Genomic DNA, 16,453 nt, shown 5'->3' with positions numbered 1-16,453 from the left:
AGCCCAGTACATTGATGAGAATTACCCTTTACAATCCAACTGTAACCTCCAATCGCAAACTAATGGTGCAATCCACGCAAAGACAACAATGTGCATTCTCATGCCGTTAACTTCCTGTATTAAGCTACATCAACCAAACCCAGTCAGCTTTCTCCTCAAATTTTCAAAGCATGAGTCCCAACGAGTTGCCAAGGGACTCAAAGCTTTTACTCACAAAGAGTTACTAACTGGGTGTAATATCAGGTTAAAGACTGCATATCAAATTACATCAGCAAAGCAAGCCCCGTATAACAAGTATTCAACATCATTATTTAATTGAGGCTTATGCAGCCACAGAAGATCCTGTTCCTGCTACACACTTAATGGGCAGCTAATTCTGATCTTCTTGTCACTAACACTGAATGCATCTTTACCATAACACCTTTAGAGTAACACATTTCTAAGCACGATTGCTTCTGGTTTACACTATGACTGAATTAATACTTGTGAATACAGAACAGAATTAAACTATTTTTTAGCTAATGCATTACAAGTGGAACAAATAAAGGAATGATTTTTATGAGGTATGAATATGCCCATTTGCTTCTTCATAAACGCCATTTCGTACGGTGCCCAAAATCCAGAGTAGAGGAATTCCTCAAGTCCTTCATTTCCTCATTTTTAAGGGCTAGAGTACCAGAACTTCACAGTGAAGACAGCAAATACACAGAATTCACTAAACACAATCATTGCTCTTAAAAGCCTTCTGATCACTCCTGAATCACAAATAAAGAACCTTTTCATGAAGTTTATGGGTTGCTACTACCTTCAGATTTCTGAGCTGATATAAATTCAACATTTTGGGTAGGTTTTGCAGAAATATGTGTATACAAGACGCTTTTTTCTGCCTTTATGTTGCTGCTGATCCGCATTTGAAAGAAGAGCTCTCGGAGGAAGCCCTTGGCTCCCTAACCTGGTTCTCAGCCTGAAACTACCCAAAGAGCTAGCAGTCCTCCAGTAATGGTCAACAAGGTATTGAAACTGACTTCAAAATCACATACTACCTTCCACCTACAAGTGTAAAACAAATTGGAAAACAAAATCTATGTACCCTTAAGTACACAGAGAACACTTTGATAATCCCGCATGGAAACAAATAAATTAAAAAATGGATTTACAAATTCTAGATTACATCTCTGTTACCATATAAAGTGGGTCACAAAACACAGGATGACGTTGAAGTAAGCACAGGGGTGTCACTTCAACTCCTTCCAAACAAGGAGAACAGAAAAGTCACACATTAGTAACCACTACTCAGGATAACTGAAGGGGCTAGTGTAAAACAGAAAAATTAAGATGTGACCAGATGAAAAAAAAAGGTATTTAAAGTTTCAATGACATATTAAGATAACTTCGAACAAGAAAAGTGCTTTGCTAGTAACAGCTAAAGAACCGAGTTAAAGACTTCCAAATAGAGCAGTTCAGCTCAGAAAGTTAGCAGGTGAAGCAAAAGAGGCTGATTGGCACTTCATACATAAGGGTTCTGTATATCTAAAGGCTCCAAAGATTTTTCTGCTAGTCACATAGCATAATATTTGTTAGGATGCCTGGGAGAACATTTTCATGACCACATATTAAGTCTTAGAAGCATGCACAAATTTAGCTGTCTCTTAAGAAGAATCTAATTAACTTTGCTAATTATTCATATTCATATAACCTAATTTTGATGTAGTGGCAATTATTAAAAAAAAACCAAACAAACAACAAAACCACTATCACATTTCTTTGCATCAGTCAAGTGTTAGCAGTTTCAAGATGTTGTGTTGTTCCATGGCCATTCTGATCTGCTCTGCATCTGCACTACCGTCACAAGTAACAACCCTGTTCCACCCTCTGCTTCTAACCCCCTCACGCTGACTCTAGCATTCATGCAGCAATGCAGAGCAGGTAACTGACCTGGCAGAAAATGAACCAGTTGAGCAAGATAAGCTGATTTAAGATAAAACGGGATCTTTACAACCAGGCCTTTTAAAGAAAACTTAGCAATCTCTGTTCATTCCAGCTATATTGTGGAAAAAAAAAAAAAAATCCTGGGGTACTGACCTGGTTTTGGCTGGGAGAGTGAATTTTCTTCACAGTAGCTAGTATGAGGCTATGTTTTGGATTTGTGTGGAAAACAGTGTTGATAATTCATTACTGCTAAGCAGTACTTAGAGAGTCATGGCCTGTTCTGTTCCTCACACCAGCCCACCAGTGAGCAAGCTGGGAGGGCACAAGAGCTTGGGAGGGGACGCAGCCGGGACAGCTGACCCCACTGACCGAAGGGATATTCCATACCATATGACCTCACGCTCAGCATATAAAGCTGGGGGGAGAAGAAGGAAGGGTGGGACATTCAGAGTTATGGTGTCTGTCTTCCCAAGCAACCATTAGGTATGATGGAGCCCTGGGTTCCCAGGAGTGGATGAACACCTGCCTGCCGATGAGAAGCGGTGAACGAATTCCTTGTTTTGCTTTGCTTGCATGTGCAGCTTTTGCTCTACCTATTAAACTGTCTTTTTCTTAACCCACGAGTTTTCTCACTTTTACTCTTCAAATTCTCTCCCCAATCCCAAGGAGGGGGAGTGAGTGAGCGAGCAGCTGAGTTGGGCTTAGTTACTGGCTGGGGTTAAACCATGACAGATACTAATATCAATTGTTGACATTTCACTCCGTTTGTAAATGACTCAATTTATTTAAAACAGTTGTGATCTTATTTTCTACAGAACAGGGATGGCAAAACCAGGGTTTACCTAAGCACAATATTAAAAAAAAAGTTTAATCAATTTTACAGTTGAAAAATAGTATTTAAAAAAATATAAATCACACTTCTCTATCAGCTTATTTCCAATACTTCTGAGTGACAAGTTCCCACAGCTCTGGTCATCAACAATAAATTCAACTTGAACTAACCTTCTGACTATTGACATAGATAATAAAAAGTCCTTTAGTTTAACTGCTAACAGAAAGAAACCAAGATGAAGAAAACATTCATATGTAAGTACGTAAGATTAGCACCTTGTCTTCAGCACTCCATATTTCTAAATGTTTGGTGAACTCACGGTATGCATTCAGTAGCTTATATTTAAGCCTCTCTATTTAAGTATGTCAGGTTATCAGCACTTGGAATGACACACCAGAGATTTTTTTTCAACCTGCAGTCATGACTATATTAAATTAATCCAGCTTTTTACTGACTTTTTTTTCAACCTGCAGTCATTACTATATTAAATTTATCCAGCTTTTTACTGATATAAAAATCTAAGCAGCTTTTTTTTTTTTTTTTTAATTTTGGCATGGTCCACATCCAATCCAGTTTTTCACTTTTTGTCAGAGAAGCATGTAAGAGAAGTTTAAGCTAGGTATATTTGAGGTATTTAAAAAAAAACACTTGGTTTTAAATAATGTGCTTTTCCACATGTGTAACAGGAACAAACCTGGCATTTACAGAATGATTTCACTGCGTTGACATTAACAATACAACTGCTTTTTAGATATCCCAGATGAATTCTAAGAACTGCGGCTCACTGGAAACACCTGAAGAGCATCTGCCAAGTCCCTTCTGCCTCACCTCTCTGTCAGGCATCTGTCAAACGAGCAAAGCAAGCAGGGAGCAGCAGGGTACCGGGCCGGGCAGCTGGCAAGAGGCTGCCTTAACATCACGTCCTGGCAGGTACCAGGCAGCAGTTCATCACACGTTGAGCGATTCCATGTGACTACAAGCGCATCTATCCCGCTGCCAAAATTCAGACAAGGAGGAAGCGGGTTGCCAAAGCAAGTCACAAAGCTCTCGGTTCTCCCCGCCCGCAAGCACAGGGCTCTCTAGATAAGGACACAGCAAGCAGCAGGCCCAGAGCAGCCTACCTGGTTCTAGACAGCTACACGTTGAGCAACTCTATTTGAAATGGGAAGCCTTCTTACTAACACAGCTTATTTTTCATAAATATCCCTACAGCAACATTACATAGCAGTGGGTATTTTCTGAATCAATTTGACCAATACACAACTGCGCTTTCTAGGTGTTCTCAAAGCTCAACAGTAAATCCATAACAACCTCCTTTGAGCTTCATCGTTCCGGCCCCAGGGACATCAGTTATAATGAGTATGCACAAACTTCCACAAATTATAGCCTACAGCTCACCTCCTAAACCCATGTTTGATCATTGTGGAATTTTCAAGACCATTTTCAGAGCACGTTCCTGTTCTCTACAAAGGATACTATAAGCTCTGAAAAGGTCATATAGACTACATACTCAGACAACACCACCGGCTTTGAATTTACCTCTGCGTTTGTTCTAGTCTCACTGAAGAGATCATACGTTTGATCTCCACCTTTTCTAATATAGGTTAGAATGCGCAAGTTCAAAATTCTTGGCTCCCCCAAAAAATCTGAACCAACCCGACCACCACCAAAAAAACCCTCAAACTATGTCGTAAAGTATAAAATTCTGTTAATCAGGAAATTAAAGAGCACTTTGGTAATTTTGAACACTATAAAACAAAAACATCACCCAAGAAAGATTTTTTTTTTTAGTAAAATTTTAAACTCTTATTGTGTTGCCAGGCAGAGCAATATCAAAGGCAATGGGGTCAAATAGCAAAAGAAGAGCTACAATCTACCAAGAAATGAAAAAGTTGCCATATTCTAATGGAAACTGCAATTTGCATATTACTAGAAATAGAATATTTATCAAAGGTGACAGGAACATAAAAACCCAAATGACCCCAAAACCCACTACTCTCAAGGTTATCAGTATTTCAATGACCTTGAGCCTGGCCTTGAATTTAACAAGTCCCAGCTCTGCAGAAAAGGATGATTTTCAATCCCCGTGTGCACTTCAGCTTAAGTAATACTCCACCAGATTTTTTATTAAAAAAAAAAAAAAAAAAAAAATAGAACAGCGTTACACCGAGATCCTCAATTCCCCCTTAATCCAATAATGGAAGCCAGTTTTGCAAACACTCTTTTCTCCTTATCCTTCCCCATCCTGCCAATTTCATTTAAATGCCTCCTCTCTAGCCAGTTAGTTTCTAAACAGTTCAGCACATGCAGTTTGGGAATTACAGGGTGAGTGGGACAGGGGAATACAATTATCAATAACTGCTTTCTCACAAAACTAAAGGAAATCTAGTCTGGAATTGCTTTTCCTGGTTTAGATCTTAGTCACTTAGCATTTTTAAGCAGCTGTCACAGGTAAACCACTATATTCTCCCACCACCCAACAAAAAATACATACACAAATTGAAACAGCCCCCCCCTTTAAAGCTTCTGTGTGGTCTTAGGTAGCTCTGAGACAGTGATCTAGGTACCAACATTGGGAAGACTGGAGTTTCATGAGCACAGTGTTACTTTGCCAAGCACTTAGAGACACGCAGCCACAACAGGAAGTATTCAAAAATCTTCTGGGCCGAGACAAAAACACCTTAAGTCAGATCCTGCATGATGACTACTTGCTACAAGCCTTGGTCTGGAAAGCAAACTCTACAGAACAGTAGTTTTCCAATCATATTATCACACCATTCATGACATACTGGCTGTGTGAAAACTAGTTACATTTATTTAGAATTCTAGACTATATTAAAAAAAGCTGTCAGAAAGATTACATTACTCCAGCACCAACAGATGACTGGCACTTACAAAGTACATCCCAGTTCATACATCCTACTTGGTGCATAGGTAATCATTAATTCAGCATGAAGCTTTAACAAACATGTAACACATCTGCAAGAGCGAGTACAACATGCAGAACATTCAAATAATCTCCAATTGCAGTCTACCTCCGGTGCAATATTCTCGTTTATAAGCAAAATACTACACAGCGTAACAGCAACAGTGCTTTTCTAGCTGTCTCCAAGCTATCTGGACTTATGGGTAACTGCCAGTTCAAACTTTCACACTGATCACCACATGCTCTGACAAAAATTCTGAGAAGCTTTACACAGAGATAATCGTTCAGTTCACTATGTGACCGCAAAGTGATCTGAAACCTGACTGTACATCTAGTACCTGTCTCCTGGGATTACTGCCTCTAGATGTTAAGCTTTTAGTTGCGTGGTGCTTGCTGGTTTTTGAAAGAGTTCGTCCCCTTAAGTTAACTACACCCTCTCTTTCAGACAGCATCAGCCATACCCACCTGCTGACTGAAATGATGGTTTGGGTCAGACTTTAGACAAAACTATAAGAACACACACAAAAAAAATCCCTGCGCTACTGTAGCAGTTGTTGGTCTGTGAGGGTTTTTTTTATTCGTCCTCCCCCCCACCCCGATCCGAATCTGACAAACCGCCGTCTCCCTCAGCGGTGAGCCGCGCGGGAAGGCTCCCGCGGGCGCGCCTTTAGCGGCGCAGTTCCGCTGCGAGCCCCGGGCACCGCGGGGAGCGGATCTGAAACAGCAGCTGAAAGAGCAGCACGGCCTCCCGCTGCCCGGACAACGGCTGGCGCTTGGCAGCTCCGCGGGGACAGGCGGCGCCCGGCTGCCCTCAGCCCCGGGGGCGGCAGCGCCGGAGGCCCCTACCCCGCCGCTGTCCTGCGGCCCCGGCAGGCTCCGCCCCGCGGGGGAGGTGGGGGTGGTAGGGAGCGGGCCCCGGGCCTGCCAATCGCGGTGAACGGCCGGCCGGCCTGCCCGGTACGGCCGTGACCTCCGGGGCTGCAGCGGCTCCGCCCCCTCATCCCCTCCCCCGCCCCGGACGGGGGGCACTTACCGTCCCGGGACGTGCCCATGAGCTGGTCCAGCATGGCGCGCATCTGGGCCTGCGCCGACATCTTGAGCGCGCGGGGGGCCGGCCCGGCCCGGCCGAGTCACGCCGACAGCGGCCTACAAGGCCCGAGGCCCGGCGCGGCGCTCAGCCCTCCCCTTGGCGTCACTAGCGGGCCCGGGCGGAGCCGCTTCCCCGACGCCGCGCGGGGGGAAGCGGGCGCTGCCTCTACTTCGCGCTCTCGGTGGGCGGCGGAGCGGGAAACCTGCCTCGGTGTCGCCGCCGCCGCCGCTGCCTCGCCTCCCCTCCCCCCTCCACTCCTCCCGCTTCCTCTCACGCCTGCCACGCGCGCGCGCGCCAGCGGTAACGGAAACCCGCGCGCACGCGCCCTGGGCCCCCTTCGTCCGCTCCGCGACGTCAGCGCGGACGAGCCTTGGCGCCCGCTGATTGGCCACGGCGTGCGGTGTTCGGCTGGTGACGCACCGCGCGGCGAGGCCCCTGATTGGGCCGTCGGGCCTTTCGCCGGGCTGGGCCCATGGGCCCCGCTCATTGGCCGGGCGGCCCCGCGTAGCTGCAGTGACGTCCCGGTCTCTGGGTCAGCGGCGGCGCGGTCTGGTCCGCCAGCGGCCGCACCCGCCGGGAGCGGCACTAGAGCGGCGGGCTGGGCTGCTGCGGGAGGCGGCTGCCGGGGGGACCCGGCCCCTCCCGGGAAGCAGAAGTCGGGCAGTGCCCAGTCCGGTGGGTCCGTCCCGGTTCTCGCCTCTCTGAGGCGGGGGACTGGGGGGGCAACAACAACCCAACCGGAACAGTTGTCACGACGGTTGATTCCAAAGTGCCAAAGCACGTGGCGGAGCTGAAATTAACGCAGAGCAGGAGGGGAACCCGGGCTGCGGAAGGGGCGTCTCTTACAACCCGGTGCCCCTTGCTCATCCCCGGGACAGGCCCGGCCCCCTGTGCTGGGGCGCTCGGCCCGCAGCAGCAGCGAGATGTCGAGCGTGTGGGTGCACGTGCGCTGCTAGGCCTGGGTGGCAGCGGGGGTGACCGGGTACGTACGTCAGAGCTGGCGCTCAGGGAATATGCTTCTTGAAGAGAATTCCCTTTATTTGACTGACATTCGGCACCGGTTTAATGATTCTGTGTTCCTCTCAAGCTGTTTGAGCGCAGTTGCGGTTGTGCTGGCGGGAAAAGCTCCTGTATTACCCGCTTTTTAGAGAACCTCCCTTAAAACTGAAGTTGCTGTGACGTGTTGCAGCTAATTCAACATAGAGACCGCCAAGACCCTGCCTCAGAAAAAATACTTTCACAGTTTCTGTCTATCCCAACGCCCGCCTTTTGTGACTGTCCCTTTCTTAACCACCGTGTTGCCACCTAGTGCCCGAAGGCCGCCAGCGACTGTCACAAGGATCAGTTCTAATCGTCCACAACCAGAGTCGTGTTCAACTCCTAAGATGAGCTTAATGTGAGTGAGAAAAGGAAACGTTAAAAACCCATTTAAAAAAACCTCCCTCAATTATGTGGATTTCACAAGGACTTGCAGAGAAGATACAATGCTCACACAGGAGTCTTCTAAAACAAATTTAGGAAAAGGTTCCCTATCCAGTACTCCTCAGCTATTCAGAACATATCCCAGCTTTGGGGTTTTTTCAACATATAAATTTGCTTTTTTTAGTCATTACATTACTTTGGATTGACGGGAAAGCAACTGGAAGCTATACAGATACAGGTTAAAATTTTCTCTATGGAGACATTTTACCTATTATTTGTACACACACCATACAACCTTAAGTTCTAGGTACTCTTTAAAGAGCAGTTTGCCTTTTCCACCTATTTCTGGCCAAATTTCAGCTTTTCTTCCAGAACTGGTTTCAGTGAGCCATGTATTTTCCTTCTGGAGCAATATACAATAGACTTTGGACGTAGCAAACCTTTAGTCCATCTGGAAAGTAAACTGCAGAATGTAGCAGCTGCATTAAATAACTCAGAGCAACAAATACAACCCAGCCGTTCTCAGGGTATGGTGACTTCCCATAACTTTCATCTACTGAGCTGCAAATAGGTTGGTACTTCCTCACCTGTCATACCAACACTTCTCAAAAACAACCACCACTGTTAGACTAGAAAGACACTGCAAGAATTACAAACTGGATTTTTAGCCTACAGAACCTCAAAACTTGTAGTTCACATCTTATCTTACTTAAGTAGCCCAAATCTTCCCAGTTTTAAGGATCCACTATCCTTCAGTTTTAAATACAGGGGAAGGAGAATATATAGATATAGATGAAGTAATTCTATTTGCAATGCTTTTCTGACAGAATACTTTGTTTTCCCTGGTAGTACAAAAAAACCCCAAACAAATAAGCACTCTTTTGTTAACCTTGCTTATAGCTCCTCCTCCAAGTAAACAAGCCTCACATTTTTAGCCATTTTAAGTCATCCTTATTACAGATTTCTTGTGTATCTTGCATATATTTCAACCCTCCTCTGAGAAGAGGGCAGTAACAATTCAAGCCAGTATTTCTTTTCTTATAAAAAGAGACTTGCTGTTCCAAATTGTAAGACAAGCAAGAAAATGCCAGCCTGATTTGTATAGCTACTGTAACTGGCAGTAATGTTTTTCTGAGACTCGCAGTAAGAACAGCATAGGAAGTGTACAGTCACAGAGTCAACCATTCAGAGATACTGAGAAACACATAATTCATTAAGTAGTATTTATCTCTTTGAATTGTTACCCCATGGAAAAAAGTGTCTTCAAGAGGTTTATGCTACTGCAGAGCTAACCAGAATCCACTGATGTTCCAAAGAAAGCACCTTCGCTCTTTGGAGAGTAGAAAATTCCCCCCCCCCAGACCGTGGTTGGAAAACCCTAAAATGAACAGGCAAATTCTCTCACCTATGGATTTTGAGTGGGAGAAACCAGCAACTTTTGCAACTTTTTGGGCAAACAGTTTAGCAGTGAAGGCCTTGGCGTGTTTTTCTACTACAAACCACCCTTCTCTCATTCCGTGGAGGTTGCCCGCCACCTTCACAATGAAGGGACGTGTCTGGTACACTTGATAAACCCCGAGAGGGATTCCCAGTTACAGCTCCTTTCACTCCATACCGGCAGCCTAAACCTGACAGAAAACACAAGCGAGGAAACCCAGCCCGTTCCTACGATTCTAGGGTGTGTTTATTCAGGAATAAATAGGTAACGCAGCAGACTCATCTTAACCCTTCCCTCCGGGCTGCTGAGGCAACCTGAAGCCCACCAGGCCGGCGACCTCCTCCGGCGAGCGCTCCCCCTTGCCGTGGTACTCCCGGTGGAGGGCCGTGTGCTCCCGCACGCTGCGGAGGAGGCAGAGGTAGGTGGCGGCCTGGAAGTGCAGCTCCTGCTGGGCCCGGCACAGCTTCTCGCTGGTAACCTGCCGAGAGGGGAGAACAAACCCCGGAGACTTCACCTCAGCCCGCGGCCAGGGTCGCCCCGGCCTCGCCAGGGACGGAAAGGGGGGGACGGGACCCAGAGCGTACCCGGTGGGTGCGGAAGGTCGCGACGATGTGCTGGTAGGCGGGCGTGTCGCGATAGGGGCGGCCGCTGGCGTGGCGGAGCTCACGCAGGAGCCCGCGGAAGGTCTGCAGCGGAGAGCCCAGCGCCGCCATCTTCCGCCCCTCCCCGCCAGCGGTCGGCGGGCAGGGAGGGGCGGAAGATGGCGGCGTGTATCTGAGGTCTGCGCTCTTAAAACAATCTACATACAGCTCGTTAGAACTAAAAGGGGACGCTCGGAAATCCCAGGAGACGCAGCACCGCTGCTCAAGGCCGGCGGTAGGGAACGCCGGCGCGGTCTGAGCGTTGCGGAGTTCTGGCGGGGCGCGGCCCGTTCCGCCTCAAGCCGCGTAAGCGTAGGGGAAAAAAAACGCCCACCCCAGATGGGACTCGAACCCACAATCCCTGGCTTAGGAGGCCAATGCCTTATCCATTAGGCCACTGGGGCTGCCGCGAAAAGGTTGTTACTGTGACGGTAGTTCTCTCTTGTCCCCGCCCCTCTTCCTTCTATGGAAAGTGTTGAAGGCCGTTGACTGGGCGGTGCCTCCCCGCGCGCGGCTCGCGGGCCGGAAGTCGCCTGGCCCCGCGCGGGGATGGGGGGGGGGGGTGGCATGAGGAGGCCGGGCGGGAGAGCGCGGGTGTCCTTGGGCTCGTACCGAAGGCTGGGACGCCGGGCTTAGACTTGGAGTGACACGGCCCGAAAGGGAAGGGTTCCGTTCCGTACTGATCCTGCGGCAGCTTTAAAATGCTGCGCCTTGCGCGCAGTAGTTCCCTTGCCTTTGTGGGTGCCCTGGCTGAAGAGAGGGAGCAGCCCGCCACACCCTCAAAGCCACAATGAAGAAGCCCCAAGCGACAGCCCTTCCAGCAAAGCCCCTTTACATCTTCTAATTTTGTGAGAAATCAAGGAGACAGAGTTAATATGTACATTCCTCTTTATTTAATACAGCACAGACACATGACACATTTAAAAAAAAAAAAAAAAGTACACGCTCATGAAAAAAGCCTGTCACAGTCAGGGACAGGGAACAGCTACGCCAAATGGAGTAAGGCTCCTACTGCAGAACAGGGGTCTGCTGGCAAAGGTTGGTTCCCGGAGCAAAGTCTGCTGCCAAAAAAAAAAAAAAAAAAAAAAAAAAAAAAATCAAACCACACCAAACCCCCTTTGCACTCCTTTCAGGAAAGCAGAAAATAAAAGGGCAAGTCCCTCTCAGAACAGGTGGAGGCAGCGTTATTTGCAAGGTTTGCAGGATACAAACCTTATTACTGTGTCTGGACCAAATCACTGATAAAATGAGAAATGCTCTCCAGCTATTCGTGCAGAGGGCCAATAGTCCTGACCTCTGAAAACATCAAACTCCTCAGGGATGGCAAACCTGAGTATCTGGAAGGAGTGAAAACATCAAGTAGTCACGGAGAAGAGAGTTAAAATTAGTCTCCCTGATAGGGCTCTGCTAGCCACAACTGGGAATGTGCAGGGGAACAAACCGGCTTCCCAACTAACAAAAGACTTAACAGCAATTAAACCGACCAGAACAATATACATATCTGGAACTGATGCGGGCTTTTGTGGCAGCGGCTTCTTCCTTTTCCTGCTTCAGTTCAGGATGGAAATTAAGCAGGCACCAGTTCCTCTGGCAAAGAGCCTTACACACTTTTAAAAAATTAAAATACAAAAAAGGGAGACAGGTGTATTTACAAAATCCATGGCTGGTACAGTACATCATTTTTAAGACACACTAAATGCTACAATCTTTCAGGTCCTGAGATTATTACAAAAAAACCCAACAACTCAAAACTTGCATTCAGGTCCAGTTTTATAAGGAGAGAGGAAAGAAATCACACATTTAAAACACAGTATCCCTTGAAGTTAATGGAACACACCTCCCTAAAAATCCAAACGAAAGTGGTGCCAACCACCCAAATGTAGCTGCATTTGTTTGTTCAGGCTTGTTGTCACAAGGGGGGACCATTTCACAGGGGAGTTTCTTCGGAGAGCTCATCAGGTAAGCACACAGCTGTTAGGATCCTCTCTCCATCACTAAGCCCTATGATCCAAAATATGCGGGTATTAAAAGGAGGAAGGTGACCTTGTACAAATTCACGCTGGACTGAGTAAAGCATCACAGGAATCGCCAACTCAAACAGGTCTGCCATCTCACAGTAACTTCGCGTTCCTTTGTCTGAAGCCAAGGAATGCAAAGAACTCTAGCTGTGATTAAACGTCTGTTTATAACAAAACACTTGACCAGCTCTTTGTTCTGAGCTACCTAGAGAAAGGCAGGGAAACGCTTTGTCCATCTCTTTCTTGGCTTTTCATTGCCTTGGGATGCAAGTTAAGCTGGCTATATCCAAACTTGCTAAAATACATATATACTAAAAGCGACACCAAATAAAGGATACTGAGGCCAAATGTCTGCTGAGGGGATGATCCCCACTACCATTAACTGTGCAGGCAGGTATGCAGATGCTCTGGTCTTGACTGAGCCTCTTTATCAGGCAGAACTAAAGGGACTTGCACCCACACCTGTCTTTTTTCCCCAATGAAATATTCTGAACATAGTGCTTTTGTATCATCAGAAGTTATCGTCACAGACGCCCTTTTATTATAAGCACCTGACGTTAAGCTAAAGAATGCCAACATTTTAAACATTACTCGTGAAATGCTTCTAACCCTCAGTAAAAGACAAGAGACAAATCACATAACATAGGTACTAGTTCAACTGCTAAAATATAATGCTGCTCAGTAGACTTTTGGGGTAATAGTAGTTAATTTTGTAATTTTTCTTTAAACAGTAGTCCAAAAATAAAACTTCTCCATCTGTTTCCAGTATGGATCTTGAGAACTATGCAAGAACATGGTACTAATTGCTACATGATAGAATCACTGGCAATAAAACACACACTACAGTTCTCACCTCTGAGCTAAACTGTTATTTGTAGTTAACACACAAGACAACTAAGAGATCAGTGAGAAATACCTGGGGATCTCAATTTAGCTTTTATTTAAAGATCCAGCTACTGTGTAGCTGATAACTGCCCTTGTTTAGAAGCAACTTCATTTAAATGAGAAACTGATTTGATTCACTTCTGATACGGGAAAGAAACATGGGATGTCTCATTGGTTTCTCCCCAAATCCAATGTGTACATTTGAAAAACATTGCTGCAGCTTCTTAAACCCATTCTGAAAGCTCAATATTCTAAAAAACTCTCAGACTAAAACCTGTCACAAGAGGTGATTTCAGCTTCCCTCTGGAAGCAACTTCATGACACTTGACACTAGGTGTTGCACCAGTGAAAGAGTTTCTTTTTTAAAATACAACTTTCTTCACGTTAGCAAAAAAGACTTCTGCAGTACAGACATTCAAAAATATTCCATTTTCTTTGGGTAAAACTTCAACATGTGTTAAGAGGGGTAGCTGGGGGAAGGAATGCATGTAACACTGAAACATGTAAATACTTATCTGCATAGTTGATATTAGTGACTACTAATCAAACTAAGGCCTTATCTGGAAAAAGCTGAGAACACAAGAAATCTTCTTCCCTCACTCCCCACTCCTCTGGTGAAATCTGGTAAGTCTCAAAGAAGTTCTGGCTGCCTCAGCAGCTACTTGGTTTGCCCTATGACGGTGGTATCTCCTGGCTGGTTTTGGTTGATCCGCTCCCTCCCTTTTTCTCTTGGTACTAGACAGTAACAAACATAACTATCTGTTGATAAAACACATCTGCACACCCACCAACCCAAACCCCCTTAGTACCGTGCATGATAGGAGTTAAACATAGGGTATACTGCTTGCTTTGGATTACTTCGCCATAAAGAAAAACTTAGTAGTTAATTGTCATTATTTAAGCAGGAGATGATGGCAAGGAAGAGACTGAAATTCACTTCTAGATACAAAACGTATTTTTTTTCCCCCAGAGTTGCTCTGTAGAATTACAGCTGTTGAAAACATCTACAAAATACAGACCTATATCCTTGACTACTGAGAAGATTAGCACAGTTATATTTATGAGTGTGCAAAAACAGCTGTAGGGAATCTTTACACTTCCCCAGTTTTGGGCCAGTTCCAGGCCATGCTGATCTCTCAGCATAACTCATAGCAGCAGCAGGGCTTTCTATGGCCCCAAAAGGCTATTACAGCAGCAAGGGATCATTGGGTCATAGAAAAAGGATGATGAAGCCACATCTGAAGTTTCCACAAACAAACCATTCCCCTACACAATGGTTATCTTTCCAGTGGCCCACTAAGCATACTTCCGGCTGCTTATTTTGGCAGTGATTTCTTAAGCAGCAGACAGATTTTCACAACAGCTGCATTTGTTAAAAAAGGCTGCAACAGTCAACTATCATCACCAGCTGTAGATTCCCCATCTCAGATCAGCCTAGCATAAAGAGCACATGTGCCCCAAAATGAATTAAACAGAAGAGCCAGATTAGCTCAGTTTACTGCCACAGGTGGATGTGGCAAACTCCACTGATGCACCTAAGGCAGTTTAAGAAGCACCCTCATTACCACTCCAACTTGCCGAGCTACCAGCAATAGCCCTGCCTTTGACTGGCACCGCCTATGGCCTAGTTTACACGAACAGGTTTACTCAAACATGTGAAGACAAGCCAAGAACTGAAACAGCAGTTCAGCTACTCTCTGTGACAGGAGCATGTTGTATTTTATATCTTATTTTCTGCTCTCTTGATGGGTTCTCCACCTATGAAGGGCTCTTCATTCCACTTCCATTCTGGAAAGTAAACGCTTCATTTTCATATTGCAGCTCAAAATTAGATCTTCCCCAGGGGAAGCACATACACACCAATAGACTGTGCTAGTTTTGTTATGTACGTTACCTTAAGTTCAGCACTTGGTCAACAAGTGAATTGCTAATTTCAGGTATGCATGTTTATAATAATCATAAGTTAGACAGATCCTCGGCACAGAGTTGTTAAAACCCCTAGATGATCTATTGCAGATTGCTAATTTTGTCAGAGAACAAGGAAACAAGCACAAACACTATTATGAGGGTTCACTTGCAGCTGACAACACATGAACTTACTGTTCAGTATATTAAGAGAACAACCTATTGATGAAATCTCAATAAATTGAGAAAAAGAACAATTAGAAATGTACTTCATGGAGAATGATTTAGGCAGCATGTGAAGCGTAGCCAGGTTTAACTTCAATTAGCAGCTGCTCTCTTGCAGGTTTTGCCAAATTCCTTTTTACATATGATGCATGGTAGAAAGTGACAACTAGGTAAATGTGAGAATCCTTGCAATAAGTGATGTCAAGCAGATGTGACTAGCCGCACACAAGATTCATTGCAATTCATCTCAATTTGTTGCAACCTGCTATTTTAACCGTCTTTCCCCTACACCTCCTTGGGGTCATCAGCCACATGTCTTTGCCTCAGACTCAGTAATGGTGTGAAATAGTCCAGTATTTAACAAGGTTGCCAGACAGGGCCCATAATGTTTTACTCATGACCTAATTAAGATTCAAATTTAAAACCTTTAGAGAAAAATGCAAGAAGTTTCATTCCCATGAGCCACGTCCTTTCTCTCATGCCCATTTACACACACTCACACACACACACTCTTTTATTGTACTGCCATCTTCACACAAGCGTTCACCTTTAAGTGTTTAACAGAGCCAGTAGAATGTAGAAGGATGAACAGGTTTCTCAGGAATATTGCTGTATATGTGTGTGCGCAAAGGTGTGTGAGTGTGAGAAAGCACGCACAAGCACACAGAACCAATGCCATGGTACAGCAGCTATGAAGTTACACATATTATACACTTCTTTTTCTTTACAAAAGGGGAAAAAAAAATAGTATAACAGCATAAAGCCATCCTGGCAAGCTTAAGATTTTCCTCCAAAATGCCTTCCAGCACTTCAGGATCTCTGAGAACAGTTTAAAGAGGGTAGGGAAATAAAATTAAAAAAAAAGGCACTTAAACAAAGGACAAAGGCCTGAATCAAGTCAGTCATGGAGGGTGACAGCCATTTCACCAGAGCTAGGACCAATCAAAATCTACCAAATTTCTATAAAATTAAAATTGCATAAAGTGTTAATTAATCAGTCATTTACCTACTGCTTTCACCTTCTGTTTCATTTTATGAAAAAAAAAAAAAAAAACAAAAACAAACCAACAAACACAAACAAAAAGCAAGTGTCCCTTTAATGATTTCCCCCCAATTCAGCAAAAGTTGAAAGTTAGGTGTGG

General features: G+C 45.1%; 1 protein-coding gene and 1 long non-coding RNA gene across 3 annotated transcripts in view; both read right to left on the bottom strand.

Moving 5' to 3' along the window:
* Positions 1-10,366, bottom strand: part of LOC309672133 (putative RNA-binding protein Luc7-like 2) — a 42,864-nt gene extending 32,498 nt beyond the window's left edge. The window contains exons 1-2 of one of the 2 annotated variants that reach the window (XM_082483555.1): positions 10,222-10,366; positions 9,995-10,115 (exon numbers count right to left, since the gene is read on the bottom strand). In XM_082483555.1, the coding sequence (XP_082339681.1) occupies positions 9,995-10,115; positions 10,222-10,350 (250 nt within the window). In that variant the 5' untranslated portion in view covers positions 10,351-10,366. Of the gene's footprint in view, positions 1-6,720; positions 7,085-9,994; positions 10,116-10,221 lie in introns of those variants that run through there. The other variant, XM_082483553.1, reaches the window with a different exon arrangement.
* A 782-nt stretch (positions 10,367-11,148) lies between these two features.
* Positions 11,149-13,135, bottom strand: LOC309679110. Its single transcript, XR_014269807.1, has 2 exons — positions 11,491-13,135; positions 11,149-11,336 (listed from the first exon to the last, which is right to left on the bottom strand). It is a non-coding gene; the product is annotated as an uncharacterized lncRNA (long non-coding RNA).
* Positions 13,136-16,453: the final 3,318 nt, after the last annotated feature.

Source organism: Vanellus vanellus (assembly GCF_965231255.1).
Source record: "Vanellus vanellus genome assembly, chromosome: 1".
NCBI lineage: Eukaryota > Metazoa > Chordata > Aves > Charadriiformes > Charadriidae > Vanellus > Vanellus vanellus.
The sequence above is the reverse complement of the archived record's forward strand: the minus strand, read 5'-3'. Positions and strand labels throughout refer to the sequence as shown.